This window comes from Myiozetetes cayanensis, unplaced genomic scaffold, assembly GCF_022539395.1.
Source record: "Myiozetetes cayanensis isolate MyiCay16 unplaced genomic scaffold, myiCay2020 scf9, whole genome shotgun sequence".
Taxonomy (NCBI): domain Eukaryota; kingdom Metazoa; phylum Chordata; class Aves; order Passeriformes; family Tyrannidae; genus Myiozetetes; species Myiozetetes cayanensis.
Genome location: NW_026088185.1, coordinates 29,147,673 through 29,174,609, shown reverse-complemented (window position 1 = coordinate 29,174,609; position 26,937 = coordinate 29,147,673). Strand labels below are relative to the sequence as shown.

The window sequence follows — 26,937 nt, the reverse complement described above, 5'->3', positions numbered from 1 at the left end:
CATTTCCCATAGGGCTGACACGGCACAGAGAAGGAACTGGATTCTTTTCTTCTAGCATGACACAGGGAAGATTGTTTATAGCACTTCAGCTCCAGCCCTCTGCAAGCCAGCTGAGAGCAGGATCATTAAAGGCAGGATTTAGAGGCTGTGGGGTTGCATAAATTGATTGAGAGGAAAATTTGTCAGACAAACATTTTGTAATGAGCGAGGAGGGAGGAATCTGTTTTGAATCTCATGTACCCAGCAGTAAGCTGGAGAAAAAGATCTTACAAAAGAAAAATTAATAAAACGATCTTGCCTTGTTTAGAGATCAGAGTGCCAAATATAGGCCCTATCGCATTTCCTTCCCTCCTCCTTCCGAAGCTCGGCCTTTTGAAGTGCACTTTCAATGGGATGTGGATAATTGACTCTGTGAACAACTGACCAAGTGCTCTGTTGGTTTAACCGATTGGTCTCAGTTGCTGATTCCTGTGTTGTTGTGGATGATTTTCAGCCCAATTGCCCTGTCAGCTACAATTAGTCCCATTAATATGACAGCTGAAAGGTCACAGATGACTTACTCCGGTCGCAGGCAAGAGGGCAGGCAGGAGATGCTCACGGGGTGTTGTCCTCAGCTCTGTGCTCCCATGCCCATAGCTTGCTTAAATTGATGGCAACTGCAAATCCTGGTGCAAAACTGATCAAAAGAGGTGTGAGATTTGCGATTGAATGAGAAATGAGGTTGCAATGACAACTAACATTTGGATGAACTTCTCTTTAATTAGTCAAGAAAGTTCCTGGTTCTGTATACAGGGGAAATGTGGAATGGCTGGGCTTCCTCCCACCTGCCAGAACCGTGAGGAGAGGAAGCAGAAGTGGGATAGAGATGTAGGCATATCCTGTGGCTCTTTCAATAAATCCATGGCTGTCATTTTCTGTGGTTCCAATGACATCTGCCATGGTCTCAGGCTTTGTTTCTTTCACCCAGGAGTTTTGCTTAGGGGAATTAAGTAGGAAAGGGAGGGACATATGAATGAATGGAGCACAAGGTATCATTTCACTACTTGAGATTAATAGCAGTTAGATACACACAGATGCAGGTCAGACATTGGACTCATGAGTCTCATGGTCAGTCTGTAGTCATAGTATGGCCAAATCAGTACCACAGAAAGTATAGCCTGGTTGTATACTCGGCCTTTTGTATGAGGAAGGAAACAGAGGGCACCCAAAGTGCCTCATTTGAATTATATAGCCTCAAAGCACCACTGGAAGACCCCAGCTGGAGATGGTTTACTTGCAAAGTGGGACGCTGTGCCTGGTGAAGTTCTGCAGGAGTCTGGTTTTGGTTTGGTGTTATTTGGCATTTTTCTTAGCTTCCTAGATGATGCAAAAGAGAATATGCAGATTCAATTTGAAGGTGACCCCCAGCTGGGAAGGACTTGCAGCACCTGACCAAGAGAGTCAGGCCTTCAGACAACCTCAAAAACCGGGAAAATTGTGTGAAAAGGAGAATTTGTGGTTAGGGGAAACCTAAATGATGAAGACAGGAAAATATGAGAGTAAACTGTCAAGAGAGGACAGAGTCCACTTCAAGGGAAACTTTTATGAATCAGTGGAGCAAACTTCTGTCAAGTGACATAGATGTATTTGATGGTGCTGCTGCGAAGCACAGGTTGGAGAAGGCCTGCAGATCTTCTTGGGGTGAGATGAATATTTTGCTTACTTCTTTTGTTTTACTAATGAAACATCAACATTTCTATGAGGAACTCACACTTTGTGAAAAGTCCCTTGGCCAGGGACCAAAATTTTCCTTGAGCAGTTTGGTGGGAGCTTTGCAGCCAGCCCATGTGCCATCGTGGACATGGATTCTAGTTGAAGGCACTCAGGTCTGGTCTTACAGGAACATACAGCCTACACAAATTCCCCCTTTGTTTCTCCAGAAACTGCACTTTCTGCAGACATCTGTGAGGTCCAGAGGTCACTGTGCTGTGCTGAGCTTATTCCCTTTAAATTTCATCTGGGACTTGTTCCTAGTGGAGATAGCTAGTGCTTTTAGAAAGCCTAGCAGCAGGAGACCTCTTCTATCAGTGTGTTTCCATCCACGTTTGGGAAACACAATGAATGCAGATGTAGTAGGAAACTTTTGATTATCTATAGGATTTTTCTGTGACAACTTCAAAGCTCTGTGGTTAGTTATATTCTGAGACTTTAAATGGATATGTCTTGTGTTCAGAGCTCTGATTTAATTTTCCGGTTTAATCTATTGTCCAAACATTATTAATGTTGTCTTTGAGGCATGGGACAGCTTTGATGGAGTCTTTTTTTAATTTCTGGCCATCACCCTGTGCAGCCATAAACAACATCCTGCCTGCTAATGAGAAAATTCAAGTTATTGCAGTCACATGTCTTGTGGAAATAGATTGTAGTGGCAGAAGCAAAAAAGAAACTGACTTTCCTCACCTTCCACCCCCAGCTGGCACGAGCATTTGGAGTACTGACGGGGAGGAGAAGTTTCCATAGATTAAGATATTCCATTAAAAGGCAGTGTTGCCTATTGAAAATGAAATTATTAATTTCATAGACATATCCATTAATTCCTTAGCCTATAGCTATCATAAACTGTCTTTTCTTTCTATAAGCATCTAAAACCTTTCTTAATTAATGCCCTGCTGGCACATCAGCTGTCGGGCTCAACTCTTCCTAACAAATCCAGGTTTGTCGAGGAATTTGATCCATCCTTCTTCCACTGTGAAGTGAGGGAGTAGGATCCTCCATTATGTATGAGTAGATGAGGTGCGTGATGTTGATATCCTGCCTATTGTTTTCCCCTCTCTCTATCATCTGTAAAACGTTTTGTTTGGAAAGTAAAACTTTCGGGTTTGTGTGTGACTTAGAAAGACGGGGCAGAAGTTGGTGTGGGGAGTGGGGCACAGCCAAGGGTCTCTACATTTGCTCCTTGTTGTGCCATGATAATCATCTGCAGAAGATTTAGGGCAGGAGGGGGGGAGTGCAGCTGATTGTGGTGCACAGCCCCATGTTTTGACCAGATTGGAGATGCTAATGCAGCAACAGGAGAGCAAAGGCATCAGGAGGGTAAGTGCATGATGAGGCAGTGGGCAGTTTTAGAGCTCTTTATTCCTTCTCCACTGAGTCATCTTGCAGGAGAGAGCCCACCCTGCAGCAAACTGGTGTTACTGGCTCTGGGTTCATTGGCAATCAGTGTATAAACTGAGTGTGTTGGTAGCAGCTTCACAGCATGGGCACGTCTCAGGTCTTGTCTGTGCAGGAGCTTTGACTGACAGGAACACAGCATTGGGATATGGTGTGAGGGCTTGCTCAGAAATGCAGTTGTCTTATGGCAGCTTCATTTTGCTCATTTTGGAAAGAAGATTAAAGTGGCATGGATAAATAAGTATATATAATATTAAAAATGTAATATCTGATCCCTTAGGCAGTTTTCCTTGGTAGCCAGGCTTCACAGGAAGATGCCCTGCTTGCTTGGAGACAGGACTCCATACAATCCATGTTCTGGCTTGGCAGGAGCTGCCCAGCCTGGTGGTGCCTCTCCACGTTCTGGTCTGCACCCCTGCGCCTTTCCTTGGCACTTGCAACCTTGTAACCACACCGACCTCTTTTCTGCCTTCTCCCCCCACCATGTAAGTTGACAATCATCCTTTCAAATGATCCCTGGAAGCAACCGCTGCAGTTTGGTGTGTCTGGAGGACAGGTGGTCGCTGAGAGCAGCTGGAGAGTCTCCTGCAGCCTTGCTGGTTTCTGAGGTTCTCCTCTCGCCCTCCTTGTCTTTGCAGAGAACGGCTTCGTCGGCTACTCTGCAGAGCTGATGTCCAACAACACACTGCCAGACTACAGCCAGGGGGAGTCCTTCTTCACTGTTTTTGGAGTGTTTTTCCCAGCTGCCACAGGTACTGTTAAGTTTTGTTCTCCCCCTCTTTCCCTCCACAGGCACATCTCAGAGATGAGCAGAAGCAAGTGGAGTTCCTCTGGGCTGCAAGGCGAAGCAAGCAGGACTGCACTTGGCCATAGCAGACTCCGGTGGTTGATTCAAAATGTTCAGGCTTCCCTCCAGCATTTGAAATTTTGCACTGTCCTGTCGTGTTCACTTGAATGTGCTCTTCCATCTCTGTGGTCAGAAACTGTTGCTGAACTCTATGGGTTGATGTGGTGTAAATCCTTCCCTGCCAAGGACAAGGCTCAGGCACTGATCTTGGCCAGTGCTGTCAGGCCATGAGGTATCAAGCCTTTTTAAAAGGGCTGAGCATGGTTTATTATATAAGATGAGCTTTATAACTTGATTGCACTGGAAGAGTAGGAAGAACACAGGAGGACTGTCCCTCCATCCTTGCCTCAGCAGGTGGCTGAGCTGGGCTGATGCCATTGCTCATGATGTTGACCCACCACTCACTGCATGGTGTCATGGGTTCATCTTTGTATGTCGGCAGAGCTCACATTCATGAGCTTAATTAGATGCCTTCATATTATTCATTCCCTTAAATTAGCAGGAAGATGCATGTCCCCTTTCCAGAGCTGACAATCTCCAGTGGGAATGCAATAACTATCAGTTGGAGTTACAATACCTTTTGTTGATGCCGGGTGTTTTAAGCTATAAAAAGTACCGATTATAAGCAGTTTCCATAGCGATGAATCCTTGGATTACAGAATGAATTTTCAGAGGATTAGCTCTAAGCAACTCACTGGAAGTTGTTTGCAGAATTGCTGCGATACAGCGAGACAGATGAAAGGGTTTTGTGAAACGGATGGGACTGGAGGAATGGTCTGGTAGCAGAAGTCACTTTGCAGGTGCATCTAGTGTAGGACTTCAAATTATCCTTTAAAATCCTTTCTCCCAGCTTATTAGAGTGGCTGTTGCCTCTCTGTAGGCTTCCTCTTGGAAAACTCACTGTCCTGAACTATTGGCACCATGGAGGAAAAAGGCCTTCTGCCCTCTTTTTTGTTGTCATTTTTGAGTGGCCCAATTGAGTCCCCCAGCCAGAGAAAAAGACCTTCCTCGTGAGCTCTGCTTCTGGTGCAAGAAAGCGGGTTTTTTCCAGTTCATTGGTTATAGAAGAAGGAATAGTTATGACAAGACTGCGCAGAAAATTACCATGATTAGACATATTAAATGATTCTTCATCACTGCTAATGCTTGGCTGCGAGGAAGAATGCCAAAGCTAATAGATACAATTTATTTAAAGCCCTGGCAGCCTGTTGCTCTGTTTAGTTAGCAGTAGTAACGCCAGTAGTAATGTTAAACATTCTCTGAAAATACAGTTTGGGATGATGCATAATTACTTTGGTTGTTACAGAGCTTTTTCATGTTTAATTGCTTGGTTATTTACAGGATTTAAATTATTCCTTCGGAGTAGCAGTGGCAGTGGTACCATATAACATTGTTATCGCTCCTGTTATTGCTGTTTGTAGCACTGCAGAGATCAGGAGCCTCATAAAACGTAGGGTTGTGTTTGGTGCTCTGCATGGAAGAGCTTGTGGTTTGATTAAGAAACTTCTAGGATGGGAGTCAAGACTTCTCATGTGCAGATCACAAATCGGGAGCCCATTTGTGGTAAGTGCTGGGAACAAAGCTCATATCTGCTGGGGCATTGAGTGAGAGCTGGTTCCCCCAGGTGCCATCTGACCCCCCTAGCATAGCTCTCTTCCTCCTTCCCCAACCCCACAGCAGGGGTGTGATGCTGGGCTGTAAAGAGGGCCCTGGGTTTCTCGGGGTCCCCCCTGGGGGAGCAGAGCTGCTTCCCACTGCACTGTGGGCACTGTCTGGATGCAGCCCGAGCCTGCCAGCAGGACAGGCAGTCTGTGAGATTGGAGGTGACATTTCAGGGATGGGCTTGGCAGCAGCATTGATAGGAGTCTGGTGAGAGGTGATAGGATTGACAGTGCCTCTGATGCAGGGCAGGCAGTGTGATGCAGACTGTGAGGAATGACAGGGACAGGTGAATACTGCTCCTGGGCTGTCACCTCCAGCCTGTGCTCCTGCTCCTGCCCACCCCTATCCGCAACTACCCACCTCTTCTGGAACCCCCACAGTGACCTGGCTGAAGCATTAGAAGCAAAATCCTTTGCCTTAAGATACAACAGAAATTCAGGGAGAGTTCCAGCAAAACAATAAGCTATTTAGTTTTGAAGGGTTGCATTGAACCAGTTTGAAACAGTTCTTTGACCCAGAGCAATGTTCTGTTTATCTTTAGTTATTAAATATTGTGTTTACTCTTCTTAATTTTTAGCATATGCTAGTTTACAATTTAAGATGCTGTTTTGATAACAAAGTTTTAAAAAAAATGTTTAGGAAATTGTGAAACAAATTGTTTGGGCCTTTCTGAGATGAAATGTTCCTCTTTGAAGTCAAACTATTTTGATCTCTTCAGGATAAGCTTTTTCCTCTCTCTCTAACTAGAAATGGTTGTCTGAATTCAACCGGTTTGTTCGGTCTCTGGGATGTACTTAAAAATGGTTTGAGGTTGCCCATTTCCACCAGAAATAACAGTGAAACAGAAACTTCTGAAATGCAGGCTGGTAGCTATAAAAGCAAAGAGGGACAGCCACGTCAGGAAAGGGGAGCAAGACCTGTGGGAGACCCTTGCCAGGACCAAACAGGCAGGAGAAGCTGTTGGGACTATACTTCGAATGGAGGGCATGGGATGGTCATCCCAGCCTGTTGTAGACTGGTAGCAACATGCTGCCTCCTACAACCATCCTCCTTGGGTTGTTTTGCTCCAGGTCGGGTTGTTTTCTGTTTCCCTGTGTTGTATTGCAGGTACAAGTCCTGCAACGTGAGTGAAGTTATCCCGGTTTTATGGTTGAGTGCTGGTAAGCAGATGCTGCTCTGTTTGCTCCCTGGGTAATGGCTGTTTAAACCATTTCAGTTGGATGTGCAGTGCAGCTGGCTTTATTCCCCCAAGTTTGTCATTTAATCACAGAGAAGTTGCTGAGTGGTCCAAAATATACATCTAGAGCTGGCCTAAAGGGGAGTGCATGGGCATGGAAGACTCAGATTTGCTGGCCTCAGTCAAAAAGACTGAAGTACTCACTAGATACTCAGAAGATGTGAACACACCCCTTTAGAGATGCTGTGCATTAAACAGATATTTTTCTACATGTTTGTAAATACCTTCTTAATGCACATGTTTTGTTGCTGTGCTGTGATAGGCAAACACTCGGCGCCCCACCCAGCACAGGGAGGGAGCCTTGGTGAGCTGCCTGCCCACAGTCAGCTCCCAGCAGCAGCCATGCAGCCATCAGTGCATTTTTAAAATGAAGATAAATGTCATTTCTGTTGTGCAAAACATATTTTTCTTTTTCTACAAAATCCCTGAGGTCTTCTGTCTAATGAAAGAAGCATGTTGCCATGTGATACAAGAAAGTAAGATGTCGTTTGAAGCGGCGTTAGGGGAAAGTATCATCGCGCTGAAACCAGTTCTGAAATAAACCATATTTGGCACTTGCAAAATGACAGCAAATAGATTTAGACGTTTTGGGCAAAGTTATCAGATGATGTAAACTGGCACAACTCCATTAAAGTCCATGGAGAGGTGCCAGCTTACATCAGTGAAGAAGTTGGCCCTTTAAAAAAATTAGCTACAATTCTTATCTAAGATTTTCCATTCTTCATCTCTTGGGTGAAGGAAAATAAAAAAAACCCAACCTTTTATATTTTATAGTAAGTTCACTGAAAAATGCAATGGATGTTTGCAAGTGATCATAGCTGCAGTCATAAACCATAGCTGGTGGAGTTAGAAGCCAGGGTTGGTGGAGTTGGTGGTGGTGTCTAACAGACAATGTAGGTGGTCCCCTCATGCACGTATCCACCGCCTGGATGATGCCCAGAACCAGATTACACTGGGAATAGCAGCAATGTACAGACTGTCTCAGCCATAATTTCCTGGCTGGGTTGACTCTGTTTTCATGCTTCCTTGTCCAGAAGCTTTGTCATTATCTGCTGCTCTCTAAGATAATAACCAGTGTGGAAAATCCAGCCTGCTATCTCGTTGAAACAGAGAGGTGGATAATTTTCTCTGTGAACAGCCTGCAGATATGATTGCTTGAGTTCAGAAGGGATTGGCCATTTCCCTAGGGATAGGTCTGTGTCTGAAGAAAGGAACGTCCTGATTTCTCTATGTTGTTGAGTTTTATATGCAAGTGTAGGGTTTTTCCTCTGTCGAGCAGCCAGAATCTCTGGCAAGGCTATTTGTGGCTTCTTGCAAGTCAGACCAGTTCTCTGGCAGGGGGTGTCAGAGGCTGTGGATGGTGGAGATTGTTTAGGATGGTGTTTTTTTAAATTTAATCAGGTTGTCCTTTCATTGGAAAGTGGGTTGGTTAGTCTGCTGCTCACAGAAGACCTTCTCAGAACTGATCTTTGGGAGCACTCATCCCGTCTGGAAAACTACTTTGTGGGTGGTGATGGAGAGGTGGCTTTGGCATTGTCCATACATCTGTACTGCCAGATTGTCCATGCTTTTGTACTAGTCAGGTCAGAGGTATAATTGAAGCACAGAGGAGATGTCTTTGACCTGAGTGGGCTCAGAATATCTGTGTTGGTTCCCTCTATGATGGCCTTGGCCTTTGGTCCTGGAAGCCATGAGACTGTGGTGACCTCCTGGGGGCTCTGGCAGAAGCTAATGGTGAGCAGTGGCCTGGGTCTGACCCCTGATCACTGCACAGCAGGAGGTCAGTCATCAGTCTCCAGATCCTCTTTATGTGGGCTCTGGCAGGTCATCTCCTGGCTGCTCCCGAGTGTGCGTGGGTCCGTGGGAGGGAGGCAGTGAGGCAGCCCAGGCTGTGCAGTCACTGACATGCTGATGACTCACCTCTTCAAATTTCTTCAAGTTCAGTCCAGAAAATGCTGTTTTGGTGTTTCCCCAGTGCTTTGCTGAGGCAGGACTTTGGATGAGGAAGAGGTGAGTAAAGCTAAAATGGAAGATTTAAAGGTGGTGCCAGATGTTTGAGAAACTTGGCAAAGAGGCGCATGAGATTAACATCTGTCCTCCTGACAATAGTTTGCTCACTTTGGAAGAAGAAATTGGAGTATTTGCAGCTTTCTGCTTTGTCCCTGAATGGCAAAGTAGCGTGTCATCAAGAGTGCTTCACAGAGACTTTGTTTAGCATGACATTTGTGACCATTTCCATGGACTTCTGTCTAACTTTTCTCATCTCCAGCTGAGCCTATTGTGTAACTGCTTAAAAGGGACAGGGTTTGAACAGGGCTTGGAAGCTTTATCTAGAGAAAGCTACAGCAGTTGACAGGCTTTTAGCTGTGCTGTTCAGAAATACATCCACAAAATAGTCTTCCAGGAGAAAATTAAGGAACTCATTTTGATTTGTAATGCTTTTGGTATGGCGTCAATCTGGTCTGAATCTGGAAGAAAAGCTATTCCAGAAGCTGAGGGATGCCAGGATTCTGTGGGGACCAGGGAGTGGCTGTTGGTGCTCTGTCTCCATGGTGGAGATGACAGAAAAAGGTGGCTGGTGAGTGGACTGATCAAGGGGAAAAAAGAGAGATGAACAAGGAAAAGGTATTAATAACAAACAAATAAAGCCATGGATGTGTTTGGCAACATGGTGGTGCCTTGTGCTCATTTATGTGCTATCCTCACAACAACACAGTGAGGAAAGGAAGTCTTATGATTCCCATGGAGCAGATGAGGTGATGAGCTATGAAGGTGCACAGCAAAGCCTGAGACAGAGCAGAGCAGAGTTCCTGTTCCTTGGTTAGCAACCCAGCCATTGTGCCCTGTTGGCAGCCCATCAGTGGCCATGCAAGGTCTGTAGGTAATAGGGAAGGCATACATCTGGCTGATCTGTGTTTGTTCCCTTCATCCTGAGATTTGTCCCATGGCTCCTGTCTATCCTTCATCTTGGGAGAAAACCCTTCTAAGCAGCAATCAGTGTCTGAGCTTTATAATGCAGTGAGCTGTTGCTGGTTTAGAGCTGTAGTCACTCAGATCTGCATCCTCAGAGAATGACCTCGTCATTCTTATGCCCTCTGAAAATGAGGAATGACTGCTGGGCTTGGCAGCCAGGTGACAGACCAATGTGCAGTTGGTCCCCTGCTGCTGGGGCTGGCAGATGCCGTGAGCACCATGGCATTGGCATTCTCCTTCTCATTGTTGTTCTGTGGTGATCTCACCCCGGCTCCCAGGGACCATTCCATCAGCAATGCTGGCTGGCTCCTGGCCCACGTGTCCTTATGGAGACATTCATCTGACATCTGAGGGGTGGGACGGTGATGGGCAGAAATTCGTGTTTTAAAGAGGCTCTTTGGTCCTGCCTTCAAATTGTCCAAATTCTCATCAGGATTTTAAATCACAGATTTTTATTTATTTATTTATTATTTATAGCAGATACCTGCAGTCTTCTAGGAAAACTTTTGGGATAATGTGACAAGGAAAGTTGTTTTCTTGACAAGGCTGGTATGACTCCTCCTTCAACTGTGGACAAAAACTCTTAACCACTCTTAGCCTTAATGTAGAGACTCTAATACTTTGCTTCATCCTGTTTCCTTTTCTAGCGTCTTTAGATGGTAATTTTTTAGGCTAAGGACTCTCCCTGATTGTATAATACCCTGTACTCTGGCCTAAAATAACAGTTCACTACTTTATTCTTAGTCCTGCCATGTGTTTTCTACGTGATGCTGGGACAATCACTTGCCCTCTCAGCGTTTCTGTTTTCCTATCTGCAAAGCAGAGATAATGCCTACTTCCAAAGCAGATCCCTTGGCTGGAAGGTGCCACCTACGTGCCGAGAGCACTGTTATTCCCTCTGCTAAATGTGCATGTGATCATCATTCAAGGCGGACAGGACAGGCTGTTCTGTAAGGGTGGCTGTCCCCCATGAATGCAGGGACCTGTAATGGATCTGGTCCGGGGGTAGTACCACCTGCTGCATGTGCTGCCGTGATGAACACTGGCATTTTTCTTTTCAACAATTGGGCTGCATTGTCTTCTGTGATGTTTGTATTAAGATAAGATGAGTTTTGTTCAGACATTGTTTGTTTTCCCCCACCCAGCATCGTTCAAACTGGACAAAGGGTTCTTTGATGTGTTAGAAGTGGCTTGGTTCTATGAAAGACACAGTTTCTTACCAAGCAGTCCACAGGGGCCAGTATTCATTTTGCATGGCAGTGCAATGAAGTGTTACTATTCTGAATCAATCAAATAACTGATTGATTAAATTATATTACATATTTTAATGTGTATTATATGTACTATAACTTCTCTTGACTCTAAATTTCGCTTATCTCTGCAAAATACAGGTGTGATGGTTGGGTTCGACATGAGTAGAGATCTCCAGAAGCCTGCCACCAACATCCCTCTGGGATCTTTGGCTGCTATTGGCACCTCGTAAGTCACAGATTGGGGAAAATTTACTCTGGAGACAGCCCTGGGTGTGACCAATCCACTTCACATTCCCATCTACTTTGTATTACTCAGCCATCTGGAAAATTAAAGTGTGGCTCTCATTCAAATTATCATCCATTACCGCCACGTACTCTGGGTGGGTTGGCGAAAATCTTTGTTAATGTCCTTCCTCTGCTGGGTGGGATGTGTGTTGGTGTTGGAGTGGTTGTACTGCTGCAGCCTGGCTGTCCCAGAGTGGGATGCACAGTTCTTGAATCCTTGGGGTGTGTGATTTTGTCATTTATTGCTGTTTATTTCAGAGGGTTATTTGTGTTCTTTTTTTTTTTTCTTTATTTCTCTGTATGAATAGAAAATAAATATTAAAAATTTATATTTTTTATTACTGGGAGAATGAGGCCAAGACAGGTGAGATGACCTACCCCCCTGCAAGACCAGGGGAATGGAGGAGCCCTGCATCCAAGCCAAGTAGTGATCTCCCTGAAGAAAGGAAACTTCCTAGGAGTAAAGTACTGCTACATGTTAAAGCCCCCCCCCCCCCAGTAGGTTTTCCTGCCTACTTTCATTGCCACCTAAATTGCCTTTGAAAGTATTACTTTTAATTGTGCACCAAGGTCCAGTCAGGAAGGAAGGTTCTTCAAAATTTGGAAGGATTCCTGCTGAAATTTGTGCTTGTTTTCAGTGGGGGGATTCCACAGGACACAGAAGCTTAACAGATATCCAACTATCCATGGCTGTGTCATTCTCATCTCTGCTGTCTGGGCTTTACAGACAGACTAACTTATCCCCCCACCTGAGTACTGGAAGGGCCAGAGACCCCAGATGAGGATCATAACCGAGGCTGCAGAGCAGACTGGCTGTGCTGGTAACATTACTGCCAGATGGGGGGACCTGTGTACCTACAGAACCACAGAATCACAGAATGGTTTGGGCTGGAAGGAACCTTTAAATGCCACCTACCCAAACCCCCGTGCAATGAGAGGGGGCATCTTCAACTGGATCAGGTTGTTCAGAGCCCCAGCCATCTTGACCTTAAATGTTTCCAGAGGTGGGGCATCCACTACCTCTCTGGGCATCCTATTCCCATGTTTTACCACCCTCATCATAGAAAATTTCTTCCTTATAGCTGTTCTGAATGGACACTTCTTTTAGTTTAAAACCATTACCCCTTGTCCTGTTGCTGCAGGCCCTACTAAAAAGTCTATCCCCAGGATGGGAATATTCCTCCATGCCCACCTCAAGAGTGCAGGTAGCTTCCCCTCAGGAGTACCATACAGTTCTGCTGAAGCTGTCCCTGGCACATCATAGTGGGTAACAAGGACCAGTGTTAAATTTAGCCCTGAAGTGAAATCATGCAGGAACCATGAAGTCATCCAAGAACCAGCTTGTGGGTACCTGACTTGTATCCTGGCTCTCCTAATGGGCAGAATGCTCAATGATCTTGTCTTGCTGGGAGGAAAAAAAAAAAAAAGTTTATTTTTGTTGTTTGCAGGTGGTTTCTGTACATGGTCTTTGTTTTTTTGCTGGGAGCCATTTGTACCCGTCAGTCACTGCGCTATGACTTCATGATAGCAGAGAAGGTAAGTTGTTTGAATAACCCAGCATGGTTTTGTAGAGTGGTGCTTTCAGGTTGCCATCTGCCTTACTGAATGCTTGAATTTTCCAAAAGCCTAAGGAATTTTCCTACGCATCCCTCATTAAAATTCAGGGGGATTTCCCTATTGCAAATCCCAGTGTACAATTGACTTGAATAGCTTTGCATTCACCAGCATATCCAGTAATGCCGAATCTTGGCATAATCACCCAAGCAATAGCTTTAAGAGCTAAAGTATGCTAATGTGGTCTAATGATAAATGCTGTATTTTATTCAGTGTATCCTTTCTCGTGTGTGAAAGCTTAGACCAAACCGAAATCTCTAAAGAACCCCCCTGCTTATCTTTACTAAGTCAAGCGAAGCTCACATTTCCATATCTAGCAGGCTGTAATTGCAGGGCGAGCAATAGGATTATTAAACTCCAGACATTCCACACGGGTGTCTGTACACAAGGGAGGTTTGTAGTGTAACATGCTACATCTTACCATTGCAGGCCTTTAAAAGGAGAGCAAAAGACTTTGGTGTGTGCCATTGTCTTACCTAGAACGGGATATAAAAGGGCTAATTTTCTGTTATTCGGTATTATTCAAAATCATGGGCTCACTGTATTTGACACAATTTCTTGTGATTAAATTGAAGTTGAGAAGCTTGTGTTATTTGATTTGTAACACGGTTTTTAATCTGAAATATCAGTTTAAAACTCTGGCTTTGTTTTCTGAGTAATTTTAGCTCTAGATTTCTTCCAGCCCCCCAGATAAACTCCAGATTGTTGGTGGGGCTCTGCCACTTCTGGCTAAGGTAAAAAAAAGCCCCTTCTCTGTTTCAGGATAAAAAAGAATGAGCCTACCTTCTGTAAGGCAACCTCTTTGTTCATCAGTGACTTAGTGGGTGAAAAGTGCAGTAACTAAAAGAATCAGATTTAAATGAATCAGCTGAAGAGAAGGAGGTTGTTAAAGCTGTGTTTTAACTTCAAAACCCCCAGGGAGGAGATGAAAAATCTTCTAGTAAAGAATGAGAAGATATTTAATAATCATAAATATAAAAAACAAACAAGCAACTGCCCCCCCCCCAAAAAAAAAGCAACTTCAGTTTTTGTCTCTGAAATACTGAACAAACCAATGATGCAATCCCAATATTCATGTTGCTTCTTTAAGCTATCTAGCTGTTTTAGATTTTAATTACTTTGGAGAGAGGGAGGAGGGAGAGATCATTACTCCTCTAAACTCTCCCTTTCTGTCACTCACAGGTGAGTGAGTGCTTGGCTGCTTTTCTTGTTACAATATTTGTTTGTCTTTATAAGCATAAAAATGAGATTCAGTAATTTCACTTCTAATGAGCTCCAAGTGCCAATTCCTTGCAATATATTCACACTCTCTGTGTTCAAAACCCACAGCAAACCCTTTCATCAGCCTCAGTGAAAGGGACTCTTCCCCTCTAACCCTGATTTGAATGTCAAGTAGCACATTTAAATGCGAGCATTTTTAGCAGCTAAAATAATATATGATGTCTGGCACAACTGTTTGTTTCTTCCAAGTATTTCTCAGAGCAGGGTAGGATTAGAGGAGAGGGAAGGGAAGATTCCCACTGAGTCTGTTGGTCTAATGGAAGCTGGTATCTGCTTATCTTTACCTCGGGTTTCTTCTGTCCCACAAGATAAAAAGCCAAGTGGATTTTCATGGGGAAAAGAAATGTTGTGGTAGGAAGTTTGTACAGTCCTGGATCATGACATTGATTTTACATGCCTTCCCCAAACAATGAACTTTTTATGGTTTTTTTACCCAATCTGCTTTTTGCTGCATGCAGATTCCGTAGACAGGAAAAAGCCAGATGTTGTTTGACTCATCTTTAGCCAAGTAAATTTTTGTAATTCCTTCTAATAAAGAATGTGCCACCTGACTTCAACAGGGGCAGAACCTGGGAGAACCAGTGTTCATTTTGCACCTTCTTTTCCTGGAGAGGAGGGGTGACAGCAAAAGACGTGCGATGCAGGGCACCTGCATTTGGTGACATCCTCTACCACAGATGTCTGTCTGCACCTTCAACACTTGCTTCAGTGGAGTATGGGCAGGGTTTTTCTCTCTGCCTGGCCTTTGTGCTGGTGTTACCCCCATGCCTGGCTGCTCTCTGTGCCTAGCTGCCTTCTGTCAGACTTGTGTGGTCTTGCAGGAACTGGGGATGACTCAGGTGACCCTAGACCTTAGTTTCCTTAGTTGTGACTGTCCATGTCCTTACACAGCAGTGCCCAGGAGCACTCCCATTTCAAAGCTTTCTTGCACGATGTTCATATTGGGGGGGGTTGTGTATTTGGGTGGGGTTTTTTTAGATATGCTGTCTGTGCTTGCAGCTCTTGATAGTGGGACCTGCTTAGAGGGACCCCTGTCCTCGCTTCTGTGTGACAGACCAGGAGCTGCCTTTCCTTTTCCTCCATGCCTGCAGAAGATGCTCCCAGACTGAAAGGGTGCTTTCCAGAAACCAGTTCTAAACCCAGCCTTGTTAGCACTATGGCTTTAAAGATTTTTTTTTTTTTAAAGTTTCACGTTGGCCAAAGGAAATTCTTTTCTCATCGAAGACAGGAAAATAAGGTCATTGTATTATATCCTTTGGAGCATGTTTTTTGAGATGCCATTTATTTAAGTGGCAATTTTGATTTGGTTTTACTGTGGGTTTTCTTTCAGGATTGGTTTTCCCCTCTGAGACGCAGGGGTTTGTCTTCCTGTTTTGGATGGTTGGAAGCCTGGGCAGCTTTTCCTGTATGATGTGCTCTGTATATAAGTGATCTCTCCTGAAATAAACTCACTTCCAGTTACTTAAGGGGAATCTAATAGCTGCAGCTTTGCTGCAATTGCTCCAAGTGACAAAGAGTTTCTTGGATATGAGCTTGTAAAATGTCTCTGTCGGTACAGGATGTTCAGTATTAAATTACTTTTATGGGATAATTTTCCTGTATTAATTGCTTGTACTTTTTACCACAGTCCAATTAAATAGCTGCTTTCCCAGGGCTCTCTCTGTTCATTTAACAATGTTACAAAATATATGGGATCTCTTAAAATACATGTATTTAAGACTGCTTGGGGGTCTTTAAAGGCCAATATAATCAACTTTTCATTCTCTCTGCTTCCTCCAGGTATCCTTGGTGGGTTTTTTGTTTTTGCTAGGGTTGTACATCTCATCCCTGGCCTCCTGCATGGGAGGGCTGTATGGAGGACCCAGGATCCTGCAATGCATTGCCCAGGAGAATGTGATCCCTATGCTCGCCTTCCTTGGACGTGGGGTTAGTCATCTCTTCTCTGAGATTGCTGTCAAACCCTCACCTGAATTTAAACAGCCAAGATGTGTCTGTAGAGTGAGATGAGGGATCTGTGAAACGCAAGGAGGGGAAGGCTCAGGATCCAGTATCCTATGCATAGGCAGAAAAGCCAGGAAACGGGTGGTTTCACGAAAAAAACAAGGCATCCAGCTGCCTATGGTCCTTCCCCTGCCTGTCCCCTGTGCTGCACTGCCTCTGCCTTGAGCCCTCCCACAGGGTTTGGCACTGTGCAGGAGCAGCCCTGCTTTGCCCTGGCATTTTGCTCACCCACCTCTGTGCCTCAGCCTGGATCTGTCTGTCCTTCTGCCACGCATGGACAGCCCTTCCCGGGGTTCCCTCCCTCCCTCTGACCCACTTCTTCAAGATGTCCTCAGTAAAACAGCCACTTATGATATAACTTGGCCTGTGGAGTATTTTTTGCAAACACCTTATCTACATGTTGCTGATCCTGACCATGACCAAAGGAAGTACCTAGCTCTTCTCTGCTCTTCTGTCCAGGGCAGAAGCCTGAAGCTTTTGTCCCTGTGCTTGGTGAAATGGATGGTAACTGTCTGTTTACCTTTTTTTTTTTTTTCTGTTTTCTTTTTTCTTATTCTTTCCTGCGCACTTTCTTTGAGCTGTTCCTGTCCTCTGTGGTAACCTCATACCTGAGGATGTGCCTAATCGTGGTGCTGTGGATTCAATCTGTGTGCACCGGAGAAGAGGACTCTTCTTTGTAAGATAAGGTGCCTTTTGGACACTATTAAATAAAAACAAAGAATAGATTTGAAAGGTTAAGTTAGGGGGCTTCTAAGCCTTAGATATGGTTTGAAACAAAGTCTTGCTTGGAACATGACAAAAAACTTTTGCCTTGTCCTCATGAATAATCTTCATTCATGAGTTATTCTACTGATATCAGTCAGGGTATCAGTCACCAAGGGCTCTGGAGTCTTGGGTTATACAGCCAGAGCAAACAATTTCTTATGATTTTCCTTTATTCTGGAGAGGGAGAAAATAATTCCATGACTCAATAACCTACTGTACTGTCTGTGTGGAGTGGCTGGAAAGACCTTATGGTGCTCTGCTCCTCCTGAGCACCTGTAAATACAGAAAAATATTTTATAATAGTGGTTTTATGAATGTTTTAAAATATTTAAATGTTTTATAAGTATCATAGTTTTCTACCCACTGTTTTATGTTTCTCAAAGTAATTTGCTAAGATAAAAGTCGTAATAATAGCAATAATAATGAATAGTAATAATTATAGGCAAAGTAGGAACAGTAACAACAGTAAAAACTTCCAGCTCCTGAAGGTAGTTTTCAGGTGATCCCAAAACAGGCTGTTCTCCACTTGGCAACCCTTGTGAAATTCTCAGGGGTTTATCAAAGTTGACTGGAAAGCTGATTCCCTCTCTGCTCTGATAGTTTTCTGTCTTTCTGTCAAATTTTCTGCAGTGAACTCCAGGCAGAGTGCCATGATGGGAAGGGCTTAAAAAGAGGTGAGAAATCAAAGACAGATCACTTTTCCCCATTCCTTCTCTCTGTCACCTTGAAAATTGTTTACATTTGATTTATGGAGAGTAAATACATCTAATTTGTCCTTACCCATCTGTACCACATCAGTTATTCTTTGAAGAAAGTGTGGTCACCAAAACCTCAGCTGATGGGAAGGACATGAATGTTTTCTGTAGAGTTAAACCCAAGCCAGAGGCATCATGAGATCATTCCATCTGTTCCACATCTCAGTACATCTTTCTGATACTGAAGATGCTTTCTGAGATCTGTGTTCCTTTGTCCCTGAGATGTATTTCTATTCATTCTGAAAAGATGTAATGGTTCAGAACTGGTCCCCCTTTCTATTAATAAGTAAGAGTGAAGGAAATAGAAACAGTTTCAATTTGAGCTGTGTGTTTATTAAAGAAGGAAATGCAGTAAGTGAAAACCTAGCATATTTTGTAAGATATTTTCCAGCAAGGTCTTTGCACAACCTGCACAGGCTTCTCAGGTGGCAAAATGGCAACAGAGTGCCTGGTCCAAGGAAGGGCATGTTAGACCTGAGCTCAGTTCATGAGCTGGAGTCTCAAGTATTTCCATCCCTAATGCTCTTTGCTCTCCCTCTCTTTTTCTCCTCCTTTCCCTGCCTCTACCCCTTCCCAAAGGAGAAGAGCAGGTGATGTTTCCCCTGGCTGTCTCCCTTCCCCACACATGCCTGACATTGCTGGGGGCTGACTCCCACCCTCCAGCATCCTCTCCTGCCCGACCTCACTGCTGCTTTCCTCCTGCTGTTGGGCAGATGCAGTTTGGGTGGGTTAAAGGAGGGAAACCCCACGTGCAGAGACTCAGCAGACCGTGGGTTTAGCTCAGCTGTGCGTCAGGGCAGGACCAGAAGCTGCTGATGTGAAGGTGGCACCACTCTGTGCAGGCAGAGCTGCCTTGACTGTGGCAGTCAAAGCCTTTCCAAGGGCAGCATACAGGAGCCCTTGGGGTAGGCAGCGATGCAGAGTCCTGTAGAATAATTAGAGACGAACAGTTAACTCTAATTAACACGTTTTATTGCCAGACGTCCCATAAGCCCCACAAATCTCTCTGAAGGTTTATTGCTGCTTTAATGACATTGTTTTACCATGGAGATACAAGTGAGAGTGGATGAATTTTCCAAAGACAAAGCTTGAGTAAGGCTCGGGGATGAGGTGGGAGCTCAACAGCTTTTGGCTTCCAGCCTCTTCTTTAATTTATTAGGCCTGTGAGCCTCTGTTTGCACATGCATGCGTGTATTTCGTGACTAAGGGGGTACTTTGCAGATAATGCAGGTAACCACCCATGGCAGCTGAGCAAGTGGGGAATCCTCATGGCAGGGTTCATGGTTATTAATTTAAATGTAATTTTGTTTTATTTATGAACTAGAAAGGCCCCAACAAGACTCCAGTGGCTGCGATTTGCTTAACAAGTTTCATCACTATGGCTTTTGTCTTCATTGGGCAAGTGAACGTTCTTGCTCCCATAGTCACCATCAACTACATGTTGACATATACTGCTGTAGACTATTGCTATTTCTCTGTCTCCTTGAGCCACAACATTCAGCAGAAACCTGACGAGACCCAGATGGGAACTGCTAGACCTGCTCACTCTTCCCAGCCTTTAATTTTCAACAAGCCCTCAAGCCACACAGCAGATGGAGTAACTCAAAGCAGATCAAATGGCACCTTGCTGGAATTCAAAAAAGACATGGACCAGATTTTTAAACCATTTTGTAGTGAGCCAGGTACCTGCAAAAAAGAAGGAGCTGAGAATTTAACCCAAAAGGCCAAACAAAAGAAGGCAAAGAAGCCAGCAAAGCAGACATTACAAGACAGCTTTCTCCTGGATCTCCATCATGATGCTGCCCCAGCTCAGTATGGCTGGGATAAGACCACAGAACCCCACAGCGAGAGCCAGCGGGACCTGGATGAGCAGCGCTGTCAGAGTGATGCAGGTCAGTGATCACCACCCACTGTGGATGCCCAACACCCACCTGGGATGCTGGAGCAGGGCGAACAGTTCTGCAGAGAAGTGATGATGCTCCCTGGCCGGAGGGGAGAGGCTGAGGGCTGTAGGAGACAGACATCTCCAAGCTGAGAGGGAATGGTTTACAGCCTTGGCCCTCCCAGTGCTTTCCTGAAGGCAGGCGTGAAACTAGCTTTGTATGGGGCTGTCATTCAGTGATTCATAGCAATAATATCATTTATTCCAGGTGAGGGTAGAGTTCATTGCAATGCATCACAGGAGAAGTTCCAATGCAATTTCCTACGGAAGATTAATCACAGGAAAGCAGGCAGGACTATATTTAGTGTTGGGTTGTTTACTATATACTCATAATTCTACAGAGACATGCTTAATGCTGTACATTAAAAAGGGTTTGAGTGTATCTTGGGATTTTCTTCATCGTGGTGTGGGGTAGGAGGGGTGGAGCCATGTGAGTCTAAAACTCAGGCTATCAAAACTCAGTGGTCCCAGTGCCACAGCTGGAGTCTGGAATCCAACATCGACATAGCTGAGGATTTGAATTTGTTCTGTTGGTGATTGTGGGTATTTGATAAAGTGTGTTTGGGTGGAGTTTCTCATTCCAAGTGTTATAGTGTTTCATCAGCATTAGTCAGTGAAGCTTCATAAACTCCTCTGAGGGAGAAATTATTATTTTTCTTATTTCACAAAATAGAGAAATTGAGGCAGAGATAGACAGATGTAGCCTTCAAATGGACTCAGTACCAGAGATGGCAACTTTTTTTTGTTTTTTTTTTTTCTTGCATTTTTCAGTTTTCATTTTAGAGTTGTTGGTTAACTCTGTCATACTCAACAGTCAGCTAGAATTTTTGCTGTGGTTCCTCGAATCTGGTAAGGTAAAATAGAGGAAAAGACCCCACATTATAGCTCCTTTCTAATATTTTTTTCTTTTCTGTAGAAATGTCTATAAAGCAACAAAACCCAGAGCTGGGAATTCAACAAATACCAGAGTCCTTCTACTCCAGATTTTTCAGTCACTGGGTTTCCTTTGCTGTTGTAAGTAATTTTCTTTTTTTTTTTTTTTTTTTGAGCAGTGGTTTGTGATTGTAGAAAACAGAAGGAAAATAATCACAAAATACACTCCAATACTTAGAAAAATGGCTTTTGAATCTAGTATTCCATGATACCTGAATTAAGTACTCAAGGTACCATGCATCCAGCAGTTCAAATTCAGAGAAAGCCTGATGGCATATTAAATTAAACAACAGGGGAAAAAAACCCCAACCTCCAAATAAACAAACAAAAAAGCCCCAACCCCAAACCAAAAAGGTACAGATTCAAAGTCTGTAATTTAAACTTTAAAGATGCATGGCTGGCTAGGAAACAGATCAGTGTCCCTCTTCTCACTGTGTACCAGCCTGCTTTTTCTTGCTGTGGGATGGATTGAGACATCAGCTTCAAAGCTGTGTTGCTTTTATTTATGAGCCAGTTTCTGCAGGGTTGGGGTGGGGTTTTGTTAGTGCTGACCTCCTGATTCCAACAGCCTGGCTGTGAAATTCCATCTTTTGAGGGAGGAAAGGAGAGCATTCCTCCAGTATGTTACTCTAAATAATAAATAACTTATAAATAGCTCCTGTCTCAAGCTGCTGAGAAGTTTAAGGCATTTAAATTCATCTTGAGAAGATTGATTATTGGGCAGATGACAGGGAAAGGGTCAGATATGCATAATGAATGAACCATATGGCTTTACTGCATGGATGAGGATTTCATAGCTGTGCATAAAATGTAACAAACCCACTCAAACAACCCACCAGACCCTGTTAGTTTAATCCTCAGATGGAGTTTGACACCTGCTTTTCAAATTCACTGCTCCTGCTGCCCGCAGCCAGCTCCTTGTGAGGGGTCCCACCAGGCTGCAGGACCAGGGGTAGGTTGGATGTGGTGGTCCCTCTTTAGTGATGTCACCTTTAGAAGATTGTGTGCTGATGCCATCTCTGGGCCTGGTAACTAATGTGGCTCCCAAGTGCATGTCATGGCAGAGCATTCAGCTCTCTGCCTTTGCAGGGGGATTTGCTTACAGGGATGACTGACATGTTCATTAAAGCAGATTTGGTTCCCTGTCAACAGTCAGACTTGGGAGGAGGTTGCAACAGAGCTGGGACAGGAATCAGTGATAAAATATAAAATCACAAAAGCAAAAAACAGGTGTGTTTATTCATCCTGACTCCTCTCCCCTCTGCCCTCTCTCTTTGAGCTTCACCAGTCGTGTCAGTTGGGACTCATTTAGCTCTTCCTTTGCATGCTGCCCCTTGCTGTTCCTAACCTCACCCATGGAGATGCTACCCTGTTCCTATGCCACTTGAGCCAAATCTGTCTCCTGAGCTTGTGAGCCTCTGGAAACTTCTCTTGGAGTAGCCCAAGCAGAGACCCACACTGCCTCTAGGACTCAGGGTAGCTCACTGAAGCTCCACGCTGCTGAAGATGACACTGTAAACGTGTGATGTCTCTCCTTTTAACAGTGAGACCAAATGAGGCTTTCTGTAACATGGGAACCTCATTTCCACGAACCCTCAGCCGTGACATACCCTGATCTTTTCAGTAACACTAGGTGGAAATGCTGTATGTGTGGCCAAAAGCCACTTGCTGTGGGGTGTTTTCCCAGGCAGGAGATGGTGTGGGTCCCCAGGGGTCCAGCTGCACCACTGGCCCCAGCCACCAATGCCCAAGGGCATCCATCCACCCACGTGGTTGCAGGTGGCATCATCACTCCCACGGGCAGGATCTGGGCTGTGCAGCAGGTCTTGTGCAAGGAGAGTCCTTCTCGTGTCCCCATCCCAGCACATCATTAGGAGGAGACACCTAAAAGGAGCCACTCATTGGGATAATTCCGAGTGGCTGTATTCTGGGTCCTGACTGTACATGTCTCTTACACAAGGGTCCCAAGAAAACCCTGAGAAGGAGGTGTGACAATGCCAGCAAAGCACTGGTTTTGCATGCACTTAACACCAAGATGCAGCATTTCTGGGGTGGGTGGGGGGGGAAAGCATTTCCTGATGCTCTCATAACAACTTGAAAGTCCCAGCACTGCCTCAGTTACTGAAGAGTTTCTGTTAGAGTTGCTGTCCGTGCTCATCTTGCCAGGTTGAGGAATAATCTGCTGACCTGGTCAGTGTTGGGCTGTGTCTGAAGGTGAGCAGTCCTTCCTGGGCACCACACTGCCAGTTCTCCCACAGAGAGTTCTGCTGGAGCAGGAGGTCAGTGAAGCTGCTGGGCTTTGCAGAAAAAGGACTGTCTACAACATATTACCTTACAGACTCTGGGGTAACCCCAAACCATGTCTTTCCAACAGGCAGTTGTGTCCCTCATCATAATGTTTGTCATTCAGTGGATCTACACTCTGGTCAGCCTGGGTGCAGCAGTTATTCTGTATTTCTACATTGGCCGAGTGAGCCCAGGACTCCCCCTTGGTGAGTATTTTTTTTTCCTATATTATTAAATCTGCTTAAAAATTCATTAAGCTTTGATTTAACTTAATTAGGAATTGAGGCTCTTGTGTTTAATATGCAGATGACACAGTGAATGATGAGGTTTTGTTTCATTGCTGGTTTTAATACATTTTCTCTCTGACTCTTTAATTTTCTATTGGATTCTATCTATACCTAGCACTGGTTTGATAGTTTGAGCATAGTGCTTATTGTTTTATTATGTTGTTCTTTAAATGGCAAAACCAATACCAAGACTTAATAGGGGTGGCAGATTGTAAATGTGTAACAGCAATGAGAAAAATCCGCTATAAATTAGTTTTAATAAACTTAATCAATCTAAACCCACCTGAGAAAAATTTAAGGAAAATGGGAATTATGATGAGTATCTCATTAAATCTCAGCATTCGTAACTGTGGAACAAGAGAGCCTTTTGATTCTAGAGCTAAACACATTGAATGTGTTGGGAACATAATCTGGGAAAATACTTTCAGGCAGAGGGCATTAGAAGGCGCTCTGCATGTGATCAGCTTGAACAAGTTTAAAATTAAACAGTGAAGCACATTCAGAAAGCAGCTCATGAGAGCCTATAGCTCCTTAGCAAGGCCACTTGGAGGGGTTTGCATTGCTCTGTGTCTCTAAAGGAAGGTGTGGGCATACTCACCTATTTATGCATACACACACACATACATACACAAACAATGCATGGCAGTGAAAATGTAAGAAGGAAACACTCAGAGTTCAGCCTGATTTTCACTTGGCTGTGAGTGAATGTTATTTTTTGGTCACAAGGCTTCTGGTGATCTGTGAGTTTATTCTTCAAAGGATCGAACAACCCTTCTGTCTAGAAAGGCTGGGAGACACTGTGGCCTGAGAGATGCTTTGGATCAAGGGCTAGGTGAAGGCCTTGAGAGGAAAAATGCCCTTCTCCTGTCTCTTCCTCCCCAGCAGCCTAAGCCACATCCAGCAGGCACTGACAGGTCTCTGTTCTTTCTGTCCCTTACAACAAACTTCTCCTGCTGCTTTTGCTTCCAGCTCCAGCACTTCCTTGCCCCTGCAGGGAGCCAGTGCAGGAAACTAACTCTATAGAGAAACTGAAAAAAAAAAAAAAAAAAAAGTGTTAGTGTAAAATACTAAGCCAGCTCTCTGGGGGGTCAGGCAAGAGGGAATGAATGGCGAGACCACAGCTGCCCTAGCTGAGGTTGGCTGAATGGCTCCTCCAGTCTCCCCATCCCTTGAGTGGACCATGGAGGAAAAGGTACTGCAGTGGGTGTCCATGCTTTGCTCTGGCTTCGCAAGGGTTCAGCAAGTCCTCAGGCTGGGAAGGGATAGCTGTTCTCTGTGGGAAATATGGGTTCATTTCTTGACAAGTGTTTAAAATCCACAGCATGTAGGAAAACTGCAGGAACATTCTCACCATCACAAAATCTTTGAGTACTGCAAGCTAATAACAAGCATGTTGGTTTGAGATTTTATGCAAAGATTGAGTGGTGTAATGCTCTTATGAAAGAATTAGCAGCATACTGACTTCTCGTGCCTTTTCTCCATAGGAGCAGCAGCAAATTTCAGTTTCTTTGGCTGGATTAAGTCGGTTTTGATCACTTTGTGCAGGTTGGTACCAGTCACTTGGCAGTGACCAACATGTTGCTCATTGTTCCCATGACCCACTGATGTGCACAGAGAGGGGTGGAAGAATTGACTTGCTTATTAAGCAGGCTGTCTGCCCTTTCTTGCATACTCAAAGTTATTCTTACTTAATGGTAAAAATAGCTGCTTGCTCTCATTAGTCTGGCATATGCTGCCTATGTGGGGAAGCAGAGTCTGCTCTGCTCTGTGTGTAGGCATGTCAGCTGATAACTGTATCTTGGTGCCTGAAGCTTTATCTTACCCCAAAGGTTTGTGCTCAACCTTTATGGCTCAGGTTGAATGGGAAAAGCTGGCAGGAAATGAGAAATTGGACTATCTCTATCTCTTCCACCCACCATTCACTGAAAGCAAATTACTGTGGTAGTGGTGGAACAGGCACACATGGCAGCTGTGCTCAAGTTTCAGAGAGGAAATTCGTGGGGGAAGCTACAGTAGTTATAAATACAATAAACAGTGTCTTTGGTGAAGAAACTGTTCAGTACTGAGTTTGCATGGGACTGCAGTAGCATTGTCTTGGGGTTTGATTCCCAGAAGATCTTGAGGGTTGTTTGGTTGGTTATTAACTAGCTTTGTTAATCTGTTTTGATGGTATTAATTATTAATTCCATCATGTTGGGTTTCCCATAGCAGGTTGTGACTACCTGAAATGGCTTTGAGTTTCTCAGTTGGTTTGGTTGCTTTTTGGTTGGGGTGAGTGAACACTGTAGGAAGGACTGCACAACATGAACTGCCATGCATTATATGTACAAATCTGGTGGCTGCATGAAAATAAATGAAAGTCCAGCACAGTTTAAGCACACTGGCACATACCCATGTCTGTCTTGCCAGCTCCTGCCTCTGCCCACAGTCCCAATAGCATGACCACATGCTTTTGATAACAGAGGTGCCTAGGGAAAGAAGCCAGGGGAGATGCAGTGTAAGGCTGCAGCTTGCCTAAGCCTTAGGGGATGAGAGCCCAGGTCAGACAGACTACCCAGAAGAGGGGTGAAGGGGTGCAGAGGGTGTGCACTGTGTTGTGGCAAATGAATCCTTTAGGTTGCTCAGATAAACTCTGGCAAAGGTTTAATATTGAAGTGAAAGTGTTTCAGTTTGTGGGCAAGGTTTATTCTACTACTTACTAGATGGTTAAAGCACAAACAGAAAAATCAAATTGAGCCCTAAAGCCAATCAATCTGAAATCAAAATCAACCAAAAATTATCTACATGGAGGCTAGGGTCATATGGATGAAAAGGAATAAGGGAGGCCTTCCTATTGAGTTACAAGGATTCTAGACACCTCTAAGGCTCTTAGGTGCTTGATGAGGTCTTAGTGCTGTATGCTCCTGCAGTTTGGATTTAAAGATGTGCAATCAGGTTTTCTTAAAATCAGCCTCTGGGATAAAGAGATTGCAGGAAAATCTCCCCTTTTATTTAAAAAGAGTTATAAAAATTAATTGTAATTTTTTTTATTGCTTAGGAAATTACAAGAAGGGTGTTTTTCATTAGAAATTGTTCATGCTCCTTCTTCTCCTGCACAGTGTAGAAGGTGTTTGTCATAGTCAACATCCAAAGATGAAACTTATTCGTTAAGAAAATATATATTTTCCTGTGTTCACTGGGAGAAGGGAGTATATTTTTTGTGTGCCTTTTAAGAAAAGTGCTTTCAGGTTAGCTCCCTGCCTCCAAAGGGCACTCAGAAGGATTTAGCCTCTCCTTGAAGAACCCTGCCTTGTTTGTGCAGCAGAGAGCACGGCTGGGAATGGGTGACAAACAAGAGGTGGTGCAGGTACCTCTGCTTCTCTGTTTGCAGGAGAAGGCCATCTCCCAAGGAGCAGATTGTGGTGACACCATCCTTTGCAACAGTTGGCATGGAGACCAGGCAGCTCACCGAGGAGAACGCTGACTTCGCCTCGCGGGACCGCTATCACCAGTCCTCGCTTGTCAGCAGAGAGGAGTTTGGGAACCAATTCCAGTGAAGGACACACACACACACACAAAAAAAAAAATCAATCCATTACTTCAAAAAGCATTTAGAAGTGCTAATGGGTGCCACAGTGCCTTGTGAAATACTTGAATTAATGCATAAAGAATGTGAATAGTTATTTA

The 26,937-nt window shown here is 44.3% G+C and overlaps 1 protein-coding gene across 6 annotated transcripts in view; it reads left to right on the top strand.

Moving 5' to 3' along the window:
* SLC12A8 (solute carrier family 12 member 8) overlaps positions 1 to 26,937 on the top strand; it is a 50,975-nt gene extending 24,038 nt beyond the window's left edge. For 4 of the 6 annotated variants that reach the window (XM_050340340.1, XM_050340338.1, XM_050340335.1 and 1 more), the window contains 9 exons: positions 3,789 to 3,902; positions 11,261 to 11,348; positions 12,856 to 12,943; positions 16,082 to 16,228; positions 19,148 to 19,715; positions 20,682 to 20,779; positions 23,073 to 23,190; positions 24,756 to 24,816; positions 26,642 to 26,937. In XM_050340340.1, coding sequence (XP_050196297.1) covers positions 3,789 to 3,902; positions 11,261 to 11,348; positions 12,856 to 12,943; positions 16,082 to 16,228; positions 19,148 to 19,715; positions 20,682 to 20,779; positions 23,073 to 23,190; positions 24,756 to 24,816; positions 26,642 to 26,807 — 1,448 coding nt within the window. In that variant the 3' untranslated portion in view covers positions 26,808 to 26,937. Of the gene's footprint in view, positions 1 to 3,788; positions 3,903 to 11,260; positions 11,349 to 12,855; positions 12,944 to 16,081; positions 16,229 to 19,147; positions 19,716 to 20,681; positions 20,784 to 23,072; positions 23,191 to 24,755; positions 24,817 to 26,641 lie in introns of all 6 variants that reach the window. The other 2 variants (XM_050340336.1, XM_050340341.1) reach the window with 2 other exon arrangements.